The 17535-nt window shown below is 40.2% G+C and overlaps 1 protein-coding gene across 1 annotated transcript; it reads left to right on the forward strand.

The window, feature by feature from the left end:
- The first annotated feature begins 4730 nt into the window (after positions 1-4730).
- Positions 4731-16468, forward strand: wnt7aa (wingless-type MMTV integration site family, member 7Aa). The gene is made up of 4 exons (XM_062415062.1): positions 4731-4801; positions 5134-5360; positions 8001-8272; positions 15989-16468. The coding sequence occupies exons 1-4, from the start codon at positions 4731-4733 to the stop codon at positions 16466-16468; spliced, it is 1050 nt and encodes a 349-aa protein (XP_062271046.1).
- Positions 16469-17535: the final 1067 nt, after the last annotated feature.

Here is a 17535-nt window from a genome sequence, read left to right on the forward strand (position 1 = left end):
ACATTGAAGACTTAGGAATGTCTGCTGTGTTCCTATTGGGTGGGGAAGTTGTGTCATTTATCGTGCTCCTCACCTTCATCTGTCTTTGTCCACAGTGTGATGTCCTGTCAGGAGTTCTGGATTCAGCCAGTGCTGGTCTCGAGGAGGCTTTCCATCATTACTGGACCTACTGCAGCTCCCTGCTCAGTGTGCACTGTGGGATGAGGTAGTAGGTTGTATAGTTTTAGGGTCACACCCGCACTGGGAGATAACTATTCAACCTACTGTCTTTCTCAAAGTGACTAAGAAGCATCCCGGTCTTCTAACATCAGCATTTTCATGGATCCAGATGTGTCCGTGTTGAGCAGTGTAATCCAGCTGTTCATGCAGTGTGAGGTAGTAGATTGTATAGTTGTAGGGTAGTGATTTTGCCCTGTTTTGGTGATAACTATACAATCTATTGCCTTCCCTGAGGAGCAGCATCTCTTCAGTCTCTGTTCCAATAAATGTTCTTCATACATTATCACATAGAACTTCTATTAAACATGTTCAGGATGTAACTGACAGCTGCATGTTTCCTCACTCAACATCTGTATCAGTGCAGTTTACTGCCAGGCTTGATAATGAATAAATGGAATCTGTTGTGATATAAATGTATTTTTCTCATTGTTTATCAATGTAAACATAAACTGCCTATTTTTGTATTCTCTTGAGCTTTATAATAAAATGTTATATATAAGACTCATAGTTGTTGACTCATATTTGATAAGCTTCATACTGAACTAATATTCAAACCCTCTATTTATATATTAGAATTGATTTGTATCCCTAATGCATCAACGTGTGATCATTGTGATCAAGCTGGAGCTAATGGTCAGTTTTTTTTATGTGTAGTCAACTTTAAACCAATCTGATGTTATTAACCTGTCAAACTTAACTAAACCCTCAAACATATCAAGTTTACCCTTCAAACAAATGAGTAACACTTCATTTCATGTCTAATTTTTCAGAATTGAAAACTAACTGCACAAAATGGAAAACTAGAAATTGAAAAACATTAATTTGTTGCCTAATGTTGAATCAAACATTTCTACATGTGTGAGCATACAGTTCAGTATTTATAACAAAGTAAAATGCTAAGGTTTAAACTGAGGCTCATTTTCTCTGAGGATTACAACTACATTACATCAGCCTTCAACAGGAAATGGCTCTGGAAATGACTCACTCAGAAAACAAAGCTTTACAAGTAAATATAGCAGAGTAAACATGTATTTCCTTCTAAAATGTAGAGGAGTACAAATATAAAGTGACATATAATAGAAGTACTTAAAACTAAAAATTGCTCTGGCTGATCAGACTGTAATTTACCCCTTTTTTTATCAAGAGCAGCACAATCTGACTGGAAACTGAAAGATATCAAATTCAGTCAGTACACCCCCTCAATCTCAGGAAGAGGTCTGATCTGCCAGAAGAAGTGAAAGCAGCCTCATAGATGTGTAAAGCACTTGAGTAAATGTACATGGTTACTTTCCATCACTTTAAATGTCAAAGTTCTGTCCAAACTTGAAATGTAAAATAACAGCAGTTATGATCAGAATAATATTAGAAGTGTTCAGTTGTAGCTCGGTCAAATTCAACAGAGCTGGAGGAATTTTGCAGCAAGAGAAAATAAGAAAAAAAAAAGTGTGCTCTTGGTTTTATAATCTGTCATTGATCATTTGATTTCCTCCTATGATGTATTCACTGTGTTATAAACATATGTAAATATTGACAAGGCAGGATGTGACACATCACACCCACTCCTCCTCTCCCACACACACACAAACACAGACACACATGCATATACAATAAACAGATAATAATGGTCTGGCCTTATGAAGCACGTACTAAGCATTTTTCTGACCTGATTCACAACAAGCAGGTCAGGTGCTCATCCTCGCTCCTTCCAGACCAGACTCGGGGCAGAGAGTGTAGAACACCTGAGGTATCTTTAGGTCATATGGTCAGGCATGTTTATAATCAAACAGAATATAACATTTTCACATTGGGGACATGAGGGAAACCATCCAAACTCTTTGTCTTGATGATTAACTCTTGCAGCCTGGTTTCAATATAGAGATATCAACAAATATGAAATTTGATGTTTCATCAAATGTTTGGGTTTCATTCTATTCTTTATTTTATTTATATTTATTTATTTATCGTAGTTTTGTTGTTTTGAATTCTGTATTTTTATCTCTGTTTCATGGTTTTGTCTATTGTTGGTTTTACTGTTTATTATTATATTTACTACTTTACTGTTATATATTATAATGTATATTATGTTATAGTATATATTATATAACTATGTATAATTTACATATTATATTTGATATATACTATATTTATTACTATATATTATTACTATATATATTATTGTGTTATACTACTTTCTACTTTTATATTACTACTACTACTATAAATAATATTGTAAGTGTTTTATGTATTACGATGTATTCACTGTGTTATAAAGTAGAATATGTAGGCTGTGTGTGTGTGTGTGTGTGTGTGTGTGTGTGTGTGTGTGTGTGTGTGTGTGTGTGTGTGTGTGTGTGTGTGTGTGTGTGTGAAATATAATAAAGCTGATATCTACAGTGTTTAGATAGCTGAATGTGTGCAGTAGTTACACATCTGTACCAGCAGATGGTGGTATAGTCCTTTGACAAGTCTAATCACGCTCCCAGCAGTCAGACCACCATGAAGTCTGTAAATCACCGAAGAATTATTATTACTCATAAATGATGAGAAAATCTGATCCAGACTAATAGCCATGCAGCTGTTTCTCTGTTGCTTATTAAAGCTGTTATTGTTGGTCTGGACTGACAGTGATTTGAATGCCCATGATTAAACACAGAGAGCCAGACTCATGTTTTTCCTTCTGTGATGTGCTGTACTGCAGAAAATGATTAAACCACATTGTGTTCAATAGCCTGCTTTCATTTTTTTTTTCTTACAATCTTTTCGTTTGTGAAGTTTGTATTTTCCATTCTAATTTAGTATTTATCAATTTGAAGTTAATGACAGATTTTGGCAGAGACTGCATGCAGCAGCTTGTTGAAAACACATGGATGGAAAATATAATAGAAGATGCAGATCTATTACGCAGAGGGACAAGATGTACTCAGACTGTATTAAAAAATAAACCACCTGCAAAATGAAAAAAAAATAGCCTACTGATGTAAAAATATTACCAACAATAAAGCATTTCAAATAAAATGACTCATTATGCAGAATGGCTTAGTTGATGATATTGTTGGATTATATTGTTGATGAATTAATTTACTTCATATTTAACTATAATCATATTAAATCATGTTTTATAAGATGGTGACATGTTTGCTATGACACATTTGATTCTGTACTATAAATATAAGATGTAGTGGAGCAGTGGTATGAAGTGCCATAACATGGAAGTACTCCAGTAAAGTACAAGTACCTCAAACTTAAAGCACAAGTGCTTCAAACTTAGAGTACAATCACCTTAAATGTAAAGTACAAGCGTCTCAAATTTAAAGTACAAGTACCTCAAACTTTAAAGTAAAGGAGCTCAACTGAAAGTAAAAGTATCTCAAACTTAAAGTAAAAGTATCTCAAATTTAAAGTACAAGTACCTCAAAATTAAAGGACAAGTACCTCAAACTTTAAAGTACTAGTATGCTACCTCAAACTTGAAGTACAGGACCCCAAACAAGTACAAGTATGTACAAGTACCTCAAACATAAAGTACAAGTACCTCAAATTTAAAGCACAAGTATCTCAAATTTAAAGCACAAGTACCTTAAACTCATCCTTCATCACAGTATTTGGGTGAACGTAGTTTCTTGTTGTGTGAGTTAATAGTTAGAGATTTGAGGAGCAGATGTGACTGAATGAAATGTGATCTGATGGAGATGAAGCTCTGAAGGTGCCAAGATAAACATGGATGAGTGGGAGGAGCGTTTATTGTTGGAAAATAAATAAAACGCGCCAGTGGCTGTTTGTCTGTCAGACAGGCTACCGTTCTGTGTGGGGTAGGACACGCAGCGAGCGCGCGGGATGATGCGTGGAAGCGTGCAGGAGGGAGGTGACATCACTGCTCTTCACTAGTAACATGTAACAAGTATGAAGATCTGACCGGATTCTTACTTAAATCTGTGAAAGCGAGCGCGCACGTGTTAGTGTGTGTGTGTGTGTGTGTGTGTGTGTGTGCGTGTATCTGTGTGTGTGCGTGCGTCAGATCCAAGCACGGATGAGCTGAGCGTGTACCTGCAGGCTGAGAAAGAGAGAGAGAGAGTGTGTGTGTGTGTGTGTGTGTGTGTGTGTGTGTGTGTGTGTGTGTGTGTGTGTGTGTGTGTGTGTGTGTGTGTGTGTGTGTGTGCTGCTCAGAGGCAGATCCTCCGCATGCAAAACACGCCCTGATAGGAAAGGTAGACACACACACACACACACACACACAAACACGCACACACACTCCGACCAGCGTGATCAGTAAGGAGCCGAGCTGCTTTACCTGGAAACAAACAGCCCCAATGCTCCAGCACAGGCTCACAGCACCGGACACCTACCAAATGAAATCAGGACGAAAGCTTTTCCACAAACTCTGGTTCGTCCCGAGGAGCTTTTCTCACCCCTGCAGCCCGGAACACCTGGAGATCCCGCGGGACTCGGTAGAGAAATAAAGCTGCTTGTTGCAACAGCGCAGAGCATTCATCCACCGGCTGGGTTTTAGCACCATGAGCAGGAAGACACGGCGGTGGATTTTACATTTTTTTCTGTGCCTTGGAATAGTCTATTTGAAAATCGGGTGAGTTATTAGGATGAGCTGCAGGTTATTTATACTTTAGAGCACAGAGGTGGTTCAGATTTGGAAGTCAGTGCAGGAAAAAGTGGTGGAGAAATTGGGTTTGTTTTTTTGTTTTTTTAAATAAAGAGACCTCAGAGCTGTAGACAAATGAGGGGCCCCTAAAGTGAAATGGGGTAAACGTTAATTGGCCTTTATAAAAGAAACATTCAGTATAAGAATGTGTAATTACGCACACCTGCCTATGTCTTAAATCAGAATAGGTCTTATGTAGAAACACCTGCAGGACTTCATAGGAATAATGCCGTGTTTTAACATCTGGCTTCCTACCGCAGGGGTCTGTCGTCGGTGGTCGCGCTGGGAGCGAGCATCATATGTAATAAAATCCCGGGCTTGGCCCCCCGTCAGAGGACTATCTGTCAGAGCCGGCCCGACGCGATCATAGTGATCGGTGAGGGAGTTCAGATGGGAATCAATGAGTGCCAGTTCCAGTTCAGACACGGACGCTGGAACTGCTCAGCCCTGGGAGAGAGGACCGTGTTCGGGAAAGAGCTCAGAGTGGGTATGTTGTAATCAGATGTGCATTTTTAACAAGCTGTACACCTGTAATAAGACTGCATATTGATCATTCTACTAACTGTATTTATTCCTTGGTGTATTTAGTGCAGTTTGTTTTGTTATATTCCTTCAGTATTGTATGGAGGTTGTGTACTGCACATATGAACTGAGTTGAAAGTGATATAATTGCATTATTCTCAGCAGTGTATATAGATGTATATGTCTATAGGAGTTAATACATTTCTGCTGAAGTTGCAATTTTACTATTGTTGTTTGTAAAGGTTAATAATATACTGAAAGTTGCTTATAGTGAGCTTTACTTCATCTTGCTTCAACTGTTGAAACATGTCAGAATGCTTTATCATCATAGTTACACAATCTTTATTAAGTAAAGATAAAAAAATATATATATTTAAATATATTCATTTATTTTTTGATTGCTTCATTTTTTAGACAACACCAGCAACTTGATAATGCTCCACACAGCAGGCTTTATGATGTACTGAGCTGTATGTTAACTTCTGAGCATGTGAATGAAAAAAAACTGGACATCAAGCTACAATGTGTCCAAAAATAGTTAAAAAACAACAACTACAAAAAAAAAGACATTCCTCCGAGGTATCGACCTCTGACACTTTGACAAACTTCTGTGAGTCTGAAGCTCAGACTTGGAGCATCTGCTCTTGGTGGGAAAATAAGCAGCAGATTTTTATCCTGCATGTGGAATAATGCTGGAGGCGACGCTCGCTCCAGAGACAGGACTGAGGAAATAAATGGAGAATCATATTTAAAAAACGCCGCTTTTCCGATGTCTTCTTGTCCCTGAGGTTTCGTCCTGTCATCTCGGAGACATGCAGAGATCCACGGCTCGGGTGTCAGTTTACACTTCAGGTGTCATGAAGGATTACGGCTCACATCTTTGTCGGAGCCTTTAATTTACTTGGATGGCTGCATTATACATGAAGGCTTTTTATTTTGTTATATCGCCAGAAATGTTTGTGGAGTTGGCTGCATTGAAAATGAGCACAAGCTAATCAGACTGACAAGCTTGCTTTGTCAGTCTGATTGAATGTGATGCAAAGATGTTAAGAGCTGCAAGATTAAGTTTGATTAATGACCGACTGCCTGATAGGTTAATATAAATGCTGATATTGCTTCCCGTCTTCACAATTTAATAAGCAACCTCTGATTGTGATGATTGAGACGAGACATAAAAATCTTGAGTATGTTTATAACCTTCAGACCTCCAGATCTGTATCTACTTCCACTAAACCATCACCTATGTTCATAAAATAACCCCCCCTCCCCAAAAGCTTCAAGTTCAGACAACTACTTTCTTTTAGGTTTATAAATTTACCTCCAGGTTTTGCACCTTTGGCAGGAGATGATTTATGTAGAACGATGTTAAACTGCTGCCTTGGTGAAGCAACTACAACTTTTATTGCATTTCGTTGGATTTAAGCAACACCCAGACAGAGGTAGTTATGTGCCTTTCATTGACGCAAGACATGTCAGCACTTCAGAATCCAAATTGTACCCAAACGACGATTTAGAATCAGGCTGAGTTCCAGGAGACGGCAGGTCGGCTCGAGCGGTCCAGCTGCCCCGCACAGAGTCTGTCTGAATCCATTGTTTTCTTTCAGCAGACTGGAACACTGATAACTGACAGAAGACATAAATTTGGGATTATTGTTGGCAGGGATGCAGCAATGTACAGTATTTTGGCATTAAGATCAAGTATCCTCCCCACCCACCAAGTTGGCTACTTGAAGTAACTCACTGCAGGTACTGGCGTCTTCAGTACTGGCTGTAAAGTCAGAACCAGAGTGTTTGTAGTCGTGTGTGAGGTGTAGTAATAGTTAATATGTTTACTCGTGGTGCCAGAATGCTGCTTTAAATTGTCCTTCGAATCCAGATGTTCCAGAGAGACATAAATCTCAGTAGATGAAGAAGAACCCTGACCTTAAATGTCTGAAATGTTTCTATGGTGTATAAATTGATAAAGATGATGACTTTATTGGAGCGATTTCACAACTTATGGTCATTTTGGATGGTTTCCACTCGTGCTCCGACTGGCATTATCCCTATTTTAATTAAAAAATGCAGTTGACCCGAAGCAATCAGATTTATGGAGTGGAAATCCGTCCATGTAGGGAGGCTCTGCATGCCTCTCAGATTCACCTCCACAGGGTGGATCCCAGGGTGACGGCGGCTGGGACAAGGGCCAAAATGATGCCGCAACATCTCCCACTGGAATAATCTCAAACGTACATCGTTCCCATCACTTCTGTTCAAAAGACTGACTGTTGTCAGTTTTGAAGACTAGTCAGCCACCTGCAGGTTCTTCAATCATAAATCATCATAAAGACAATTAAACTGCTTTCCTAGACTTAGTTCTCTTTAGCAGGGCTTTCTCCTGTTGCAAACTGCTCCATCATATTTTCTGCAAGATTCAGAACTGTTTCCTGAAGTTTATCAGTTTTAAGAGAGCTTGATTAATGTATTCCACTTGGCTTGGCTCATGTATTTTATGATTTGGTTTGAGGCAGCTATGCCAGGTATGTAAGGAGGCTTGACAGTGCCTGAAACACTGAATTCTGTGGTCGGCAATTGTGATTAAAAATGTATTTTCTCTTTATTGCAGGCAGTAAAGAGGCTGCATTCACCTATGCTATCATAGCTGCTGGGGTTGCCCATGCAGTCACTGCGGCCTGTACCCAGGGCAGCCTGAGCGGCTGCAGCTGTGACAAGGAGAAACAAGGTTTCTACAACCAGGAGGAGGGCTGGAAGTGGGGCGGCTGCTCTGCAGACATACACTACGGCCTGGGCTTCTCCAAGGAGTTTGTGGATGCGCGGGAGATTAAGCAGAACGCCAGGACTCTCATGAATTTACACAACAATGAAGTGGGACGCAAGGTATGTTATCCTCTACATTTAGAACCACTAACCAACCCGTGGTCTCTAACGCGTTTGACTTCTAACAAAACACCTGCTGTAAGAGTGTACTGCACACTATGTTTCTCCTTATGCCAGAAACAAGCAAAGAAACATAGAAAGTGCTTGAAAGCATTTTAATACTGAACATTCAGGTTAGTGTGTTTGGTAATCCGCAAGAATGAGTGATAAAAAATCTAGACAAATTAGGTAATATCCAGACATCCATGCATACACACATCTATTCTATACCCACTTATGAGGCTGCAAGACTGTTCCAGCATGCACAAGTCAGATGGTTTTATGTTGCAATAGTTTGGGCATATCCATTTGCTCTGAAGGATGCTGTTGCAGAAATATGGTTTCAATGTGACTGTTTCATCAGCAGAGATTGAGCAGGAGGACTACAGAGCAGAAGTTTGTTTTTCCTATTTTCCTAAAGTGAGATTCAAACCAACACTATTTAAATTTTGAAAGCAGAAATAACAATGTTCTGCTTTTAAAAATGAAACGTTAAATTGAAGAGCAATCAAACCTCTATTCAGTACATTTTGGGCTTTTTGCTGCCACAGCCTTACTTTGTCTGGTATAATCAGTAGCTTATGGTGGCTACTACTAATGCTATGTTTAGCATGTCACAGCTAAACATTTCAATGTTTTTTTTAAATCACAAAAGTAAAACAAGAAATAAACTGATACCACTTTCCCATTCACTTCAATGGGCAAGTGGATTCAGACTTTTGGACCCCATTGTACTGTACCTCATCTCAGCTACTAACATTATGCATCATTTACCAACCTAAATTGACTAATACCTTCATTTTTAATAAATATCTATAAACTCACAATTTCAGAAGTTCAACCAAGCAGTATATGTTTAACTGGACATACTGTAATTAAGTGGTGTATCGAGGTAAAGCTGATTCTTCAACTTGATATAGATATTAGGCTAATCAATTTTAGTTGATAGCTCACTGTCCACTTGCTTGCTTGTTGTGGAGCTTTTGACCATACAGTCTTCATCAGCTGACTGAGTTTGCTCATAGAAGTGTAGATGTTCAAACGGCCCATGATTCTGTCTACCTCTAGGACCAAAGCTAAAAAACTAAAAGTTCAACTTAAAGGTCCAGAACAAAGTCAGGAGACCTTGAGTTGTTGTTTTTTTGTGGAGTGCTTTTTACAAGGTCACAAATGTCCTGTCAAGCTCATATGTAATTCTAATTAAATTGAGGTAATGCCATATTGTTTTCTAACTCCGGGCATTTATCATTTTTTGCATATGAGACAGCTATAAATACACTGAAAATGACACAGTAAGACAGCACTATACATCGCCTGGGCATGTGAGAGTTCATTAAAGCATGGATATAAGTAAAGTGACATCAGGAGTCAGTGGGGGCAAGTCATGGTCAATTCAAGATCCTACACTCATTTAGAGAACACAAACAATGTAGAGTCACAAGGTAACTGTGTCTGACAAGATACACAGTGAGGTGATCTTAGGATCATGACCATCTGGGAGTGCATTTGCCAGACTGATGTTGTTTACCCATGGCGAGATGTAGGGAACCAAATGAGAGATCAATAGAAAGTGCAGGACAAGTCACAAAATGGCCCCATAAGAAAGCACTCTATTGGAAAAGCAACTGATAGATCAGTGCAAGTCTAAAGTAATCTTACCGCACTAATCCTTGGTAACACAAGTATAATTTGCTGTCCAAAAGTAAAATTCAGATTTTAAATGTTAATGTACACATAAATGCTGTTCATGTGTCCTGAATATTAAATCATGTAGAATTAGTTCAATAGCACTGCTGTAACTTGTCAAATTATTTGGTTTATTATCAAATATCTCCAAAATTAATGCCATTCCCATCAGCTAGTGCTAATTAGCACATGTTGTCATGCTAACTGGATCAACTATGAGTAGAAATATTGTGCCTGCTGTAACGGGGTGTCCTGGGTTCGCCTAAGTGTGTACACTTAATAAGAAATTAATAAAGGGGATAATATACATTAAAGCAAGTCCAGCAACAACCACTTCCTTTTTTATTTGCATTCAACGACATGCTCAAAAGCATAAGTTTGCCAACCATTTACTTTTCTACAACAACTCAGAGAGACGCAGAACCTCGCATACAGAAGCACATACTAAAACATAGAACAGTCTGTTACATACGCCTCCCTCTCAACCATGTACAGAAACCAATATGCTTATGAAAAAACACAGGGAGTATACAGCAAAAACAATAATATATACAACAATATATACAACAATATACCTATACTACAAACACAAACAAGTTTAAAAAGTAATTGCATAACCATAAAGAAACACAGAAAAGTTTGTACCACTCATCTCCTGCGAGACTGCATTTGTCTAACTCCCACTGAATCCCCACCCAGTCCATTGTCCAACCCACCAGCCTAAAGCTGATCGTTAAACTGGGGGAACCAGGGGACTGGTGAAACCTCCAAAGGCAGAGTGTAGCATTTCAGTTTGTTTTGATGAACAATATGGGCCTGTTCCAGTGAGTCTAGAGGGCTGACGATGTGGTATGTCAGTGCAGCTTCAACTCCAGAAGCCGGCACCTGCATGACCCGATAGGGGTTCTTTCAATTTGGTGCCAGCTATGTATGGCTCTTGGTGGGGTTATACAGCCACGCCAGCATGCCCACTAAATTTGCCCGCTGACAACTACTCTCACCATGATACAATTTGTGCCTCTTGTGAACTTCTGCGGAGTTAAGCATGGTCATGCCGAAGGTCAACTCCAGCCACACTGCTATGGATGACACAAATTCCCTCAGGGATCCAGAGCCCTGGAAGTCCAAAATACCAGGGGGCATGAGTATATCGGCTAGAACCCCTGCCTCATTTCTATGCACAAGATAGAACCAGGTGAATTGGGTGCTGATTAAAAGCCTCTGCCAACTATTGGCAGATGCTTTGACTTACCTCTTCCTCAAGCCTGGTCAATATGCAGAACTTCTGGGTCCTCATGCACTAACTCATAACCCTTAAACAGGCAATGAGCCACTGCACGAACTGTCTGGTATGGCATACAGGGCAACAAACGTATGATGGAGAATGGAGATAGTTTGAATATGTGTGGATCATGACTTTTGTGTGTGTGTGTGTGTGTGTGTGTGTGTGTGTATGTGTGTGTGTGTGTGTGTGTGTGTGTGTGTGTGTGTGTGTGTGTGTGTGTGGTGTGAGGGCTTGGCTGGCATAGGCTATAACTATTTCAAGTCCCTCGACATCCTGTACTACACTGCCCCAGCTGAGTCCTTAGAAGCATCAGTGTAGATCTTGAAAGGAAGTGCAACGTTAGTCAACATAACACAAAAAAGGAGATGAGCAACTGCTTGTGGTAAGCGAAAGCTGCCCCACTCTAAGCCATCCACTCAAGTTCTCATCTAATCAAAATGTTGTGGGTCTGGCTGGAGGCCATATTTGGAGACTACATGGTCCAAGGAGAAGATGTGGTCCCTGGCAAAGTGGCATTTCTTTCGGGTTGAGCTTCAGGCCTACCAGATGTATGCTGGACAGGACTTCCTCTAGGTGTAAAAGGTGATCTTCGATTGTGCAACTGTAGATCAGTATATCGTCCAAGTACAACATGCGGATGTGCCAAGGCAGGCCCTTAAGGATGAGCTCCATCATGTGCTGAAATGTAGCCAGAGAATTGGTCAAACCTATAGGCTTGGTACAAGCCCCTGGTACAAGCCTCTGCCTGTTGTAAAGGCGGTTCCTCAGCCACATCCACCTGCCAGCAGCCATTTGAAACATCAAGTGTACTGAAGCAGGATGAGTCAGCTAGGGTATTGAGGCTGTTATCCACTTGTGGGAAGGGTGTGAATCCTTGATCATCACAGTATTGAGACGATGACAGTCAATGCAGAATCTCCATTGTCCCCCTTTCTTTCTAACTTGCACCACTGGGAATTCCCAGGGGTTGCAACTCTCCTGCACAACTCCATCAGCCAGCAGACTAGTCACTTGACGTTAAATCTCAGCTTGTTTCTCAGGCAGGCACATTACTTGATGGGGGGATAGTCACCAGTCCTAATGTGGTGCTTAACTAGTGTGCACACACCCATGCCTTCTGCTGTGCTGTGATAGGTGAGATACCCAGGGTGACAGGGATAGCAGCAGCTGGTGGAGTGGTTGCATCAATGCCAGTGGGACAGGGGGGTGATAAAAATGTTAGTTGCTTCAAATGGGTAAAACTCATCTAGGAGCAACCCCTGCTTGAGCTCGACCACCTCCCCTGTGGGATTGAGGAGGTAGGCTAATGTGACATCGCAGTCTGATATTCCATAGCAGAAAAAAAAGACTTGCTGAGGCGAGTAGGAAGAATCCTCCCTAGCTCACCACTGCATTCACCGTCACTTCCTGTAGTCCCACTGACAGCCACCTCCAACTGCTTCCTTTAACTGCCTCACCCAGTTGAGGAAACTCTGACTTCCATCACCAGTGAGGAAGGCAGACAGGATAACGGTATAAAACTTTGCGTTCCTGCCTGGAAAGTGTACAGCGAACCTCCCGGTGCCAGGTTTAAAAGGGTCCTTGTCTCAACACCACGTTGGAAACGTAGTTGTGCACTGTCTTTGAAGATCTGTGTGGGGTTAGCCAGCTAGCAATACTGAGGCAGCTAAGCTAAAAAACAACAGCATGTATAATGGCTTGACATGTACAAAGAAAAGCACTGACAAAGGCCTGTAGAAGAACACCGCTGCCACCATTGTAAAGAAGCGTCCTGGGTTTGCCTAAAGGTATAAACGCAATAAGAAAACAATAAATGGGATGATAGCCTTTACAATAGGAACCACTTCCTTTTTATTTGCATTCAACAACACATGGTCAAAAGCAGAAGTCCGCCAACCATTTCCTTCTTTACAGCAACTCAGAGGGACAAACTATACAAAAGCATATAGTAAAACATAGAACAGTCTGTTACACTGCTAAACGTCACCATTATCACTATAAATGTTAGCATACTGATGTTAGCATTTCACTAAAAGCACCGTTGTGCCCAAAGTATAGTGTCAGAGATTTGCTAGCATGGCTGTAGACTCTCCATACTACATACTACCTGTGTACAGTTTACTATCTACTTAACAGTATATGTTTTGCAGTAAATCAACATATTATATTGTTTTATACTATATATATAGAAATAAATTAAATTCATGCACTGTGTAAAGCGAATCAAAATTGTGGCTTCAGAATGCCGCCATAAGCTAAACCAAAACATAAAAGAATATCTGAAGATGGTCCTAGAGCTGTCATTATCACCCACCACCACTTACTTTTCTTTTTTAGCTTGTTAATTTCCTTTGTGCACTGTGGGAGAACAGTATCTATCAACAGCACTCCCTAAAACTAAAAGCTTTTTTAGTATGCATACCAATTTTCTAAGTTTAATTTACTGTTTTTGGGGGGTTTCTTTTGCATTTTCAGGATTATCTGACATTTTATAGACTAAACAATCAAATGTGACCTTTACATGTACATAAAGATGCGGAAACCCTCATTTCCTTGTAGTAATTATAGAATTACCAGTTCTTGCAGCACCCATCATTATGCTAGCTTGGTTAAATTCCTGGTGTTCGACAGCCTGAAAAATATTTTCTGTAATATTTCAATGTGCACTTCTTTTTTATAAGATGAATGTGTAAAAATCGGGAAGCTGGGAAGTTACTCTGCTCACACGGATGTCATTTAAGTGTCATAATGTCAGGTCGTGTGTGGTTCTTTCATCTCTCTGGAGTAGGCTTTGGGGGAGGAGACTTCATACTTGAGGTCTGGCATCAGTCAGAATGCGCTACAGTGTGTGAATCTCTTAATATACACTTACTAAAGCAATACCTCTGTAATTATTGTAGTAGGGCTTTCATGTTTAATTGGAGATGATGTCAGTGTGTGTTTTGAGTGCCAACCTTCAAATTTCTTGAGAAGAATAAACAATAGTGTAAAAGGTGCCACGGGAGGCTTACAGGAGGTTCTGTTAGACAAACAATGGCAGCGTCGTTGGCATTTCACTTGACTGAACTCCATGAATTAAATGTTTGTCAGGTCTCGGGGGCATGACCACACTAAGCTGTATGCATCCAAGGCTTCTGACAATTACCCCACGAGACTCCAGAAAGTCTGAGGCCGTATCAGAGTGGAATAATTAAAAAGCTGGGTGAGGCTTCTCTAATGCAAGCAAGGGTTCCCACTCAGAGAGGAAGGAGGGTTAGTTGATGTCATTCAGCCGGAGGCTAGGAGAGAATACCCAGGCTGCATTGCCAAACTCACCAAAAGGTTTCACTCTAACCCCAAAAGGGCCTTTCATTGCTGCCAGTTAGTTTGCTTTTAAATGCCTGGATCTGGTGACTCTGGACACTGCATGCATTTAAATTAATCCAGCTTCTGTTTGAATTCATCAACGTAACAGATTTTATTCTAACCACAGACGCAGGGAGATTTTGAGTACTCAGTGCTTGGTCTCTGTTTTTGTCATCAGTCCAGTTTGTCAAGATGATCCATGAAACAAAAAAACACTTCCTTCTGTAGAGGCAATATTTAGGAACAGTTATCTGTTTTTATTATCAATTAAAAAAATATTTAATTAAATAGCCTACCGTAGACAGGCAGTTGGGAAATGTGGGGAGAGAACGGGAGCTCAGGGACATTTTGGCCTTGTGGCGTGAATCCAAGCCCACTTTTTTTTTGGATTAAAAACATTTTTTAATGATGGGGGGTTTTTTTGTTTTGTTTTTTAAACAAATGGTCTGCTCATGCTCATTAGTCTGCTTTCTTATTTCATGAGCAGACTAGTAAGATCTTCTTTCACTGTAAGCGTTTTCCGAGTAATGCTAATCACAAGAGGTCAGTGATCAGTCTTTTTGCAACAGGAAACACAACTTTTGGATGCATGGTGTCATAAAATATGCCTTAATAATATTCTACTCCACAGAATAATTATTGTGATTTCATTGTATGCTGTCAAAACTGTGATTTATTTATATGAACATCCTGCCACTCTTTTTCTATATTTTAAACAAACTTCGTGATCTGCCTGTTTTTTCACAATCATCTGAATATTTGTTGTGTCTCTTCTCTGAATCTTGCATTCATTGTTGCTACTAACATTTGTAGTACAGAAATTTAAAAGGTATTTCATTCATTTATGAAACACAAATGTAAGGCACCTCCCAAAACTCGTGCAAAACAGGTGTAGAGACAAACAAGTACAGATGGTCCATGTTTTTGTGGGAGTGTGTTTTTGAGGCTCATGCTGTCTTGTAAAAGAATGGCACATACAGAGCTACTAGCCACAGGGTGACATACTGTAGCAGCTCTGAGATCTTTGGAATGCTTACATTCATTTGGAATGCTAGAAAACGTTTGTCTCAACCTGTTGAACTATTCATGCAATATGTTAGACTGAGTATTTCTGTGAACTCATCTTTTTTAGCTGCTCATTATAAGAAGACAGCAACAAACAAACTGCTGGGAATTGTTAGAACCTTTTTAGTTTTTAATAGTGAAAAACATCTGGGACCTACACAATCTTTTAGACAAAGCTCTGATGAAGGTGTGATAGATATTTGATAAATCTGTCTGGATGTCTGGTGGGCAGTTGTAGCACCACACAACTTTTAATTTGAATCTATCTTAACTTTTCCTTTTCATAACTGATCCAGGTCCTGGAAAAAGGCATGCGTCTGGAGTGTAAGTGTCACGGCGTGTCTGGATCCTGCACCACCAAGACCTGCTGGACAACACTGCCCAAGTTTCGCCAACTGGGATACATCCTCAAGGACAAGTACAACCAGGCTGTGCACGTGGAGCCGGTGCGAGCCAGCCGCAACAAACGACCGACCTTCCTGAAGATCAAGAAACCCCACTCCTACCGCAAGCCCATGGACACAGAGCTGGTCTACATCGAGAGATCGCCGAACTACTGTGAGGCCGACTCTCTGACCGGCAGCATGGGAACGCAGGGCCGCCTGTGCAACAAAACAGCTCAGCAGCCCAACAGCTGTGACCTGATGTGCTGCGGTCGGGGATATAACACACACCAGTACTCACGTGTTTGGCAGTGCAACTGCAAGTTCCTGTGGTGCTGCTACGTCAAATGCAACACCTGCAGTGAGAGGACAGAGGTGTACACCTGTAAATAGATCTATTTATTGGTATTTAGACACACAGCTAGACTTGGACTGTTTGCAAGTGTGTGTTTGTTGTTAATGTGTTTCAGAATAAGGATTCTCTGTGGTTGATACACACATCTGGAGTGACTGCCTCGCCGCATTCACAATCACAACAACTAGTTCCTCCTACTTGTGTTGTTTATACTGATGCCAATGGACGTCTGCTATGACACTGGACAACCTATGGACTCATACATTTTTATTTTTATCTTTTAAAGTTGAATGCTCCAGACTTTTTCTGCAGGTCTAGTTTATCGGCATGACTCACCTCAAACAGTGGTCAATCTTTTTTTTCCTTTTTCTACATTAATAATTTATTCTATGAGAAAACTACTGATGATTTTGGGAATTCACTGTTGACTAAATCCATTAAGGTTGGTGTAAGATGCCTGGCATTTTAGTTTAAAAAAAAACTTCAAGTGCACTTAAAAGCAAAAAGAAGCAAAAAGCATTTTCTTGTGACTATCCTTTTTTTTTTTTAACGAGACAATTTTAACACTGGAGATGAAAACTGACACTGATTTGAGTCTGTCTGAACACAGTTAACCCAGTCCCAAGGGTCTGAAATTAAAGCAGGTCAAAACTGAACACGACTGAATAACATACTGTATTTTGGGACCCTGCAGCTTCTGTTTCTAAGCCTAGCAGAAGAACATTAAACTACTGATACTGGGCTCGGTATGATAGTATTGTTCTCTTTTTGTTCCTGTTCCCCTTTGCCCTCCAGTTTGCTGCTAGTTGTCTGGAAAGTCATGGAGTTTGTGACTGAGCAGCCACATTGACTCTTCAAGCTAATTCAACACCAGCAGGAGCAAACGCGAGCTTCCAGACATAAAATTCCCCTTAATGTTGGTTGATAGAATATATTTTGTAAGAGATTATTTTTATATAAATATTTTTTATTTATTTTCTGTCTGGTTATGTGAGATTATTCTCCCTCTTTAGCATTTCTGAATGTTCAGAATTGAATTTAGCAAAAAGGAAATGACCCACTAAAACACTGTTTGGAAAATGTGCCTTGTTCCTCTGTAGCAGAA

The sequence above is a fragment of the Scomber scombrus genome, chromosome 3, assembly GCF_963691925.1.
Source record: "Scomber scombrus chromosome 3, fScoSco1.1, whole genome shotgun sequence".
Taxonomy (NCBI): Eukaryota; Metazoa; Chordata; class Actinopteri; order Scombriformes; family Scombridae; genus Scomber; species Scomber scombrus.

What these genes read in the sequence shown, in the direction of transcription:
- wnt7aa (XM_062415062.1), top strand. Translation starts at nt 4,731, where the DNA reads ATGAGCAGGAAGACACGGCGGTGGATTTTACATTTTTTTCTGTGCCTT. An exon ending in ATAGTCTATTTGAAAATCGG is followed by an intron (nt 4,802 to 5,133) that starts GTGAGTTATTAG and finishes TTCCTACCGCAG; the next exon opens with GGGTCTGTCGTCGGTGGTCG. An exon ending in CGGGAAAGAGCTCAGAGTGG is followed by an intron (nt 5,361 to 8,000) that starts GTATGTTGTAAT and finishes TCTTTATTGCAG; the next exon opens with GCAGTAAAGAGGCTGCATTC.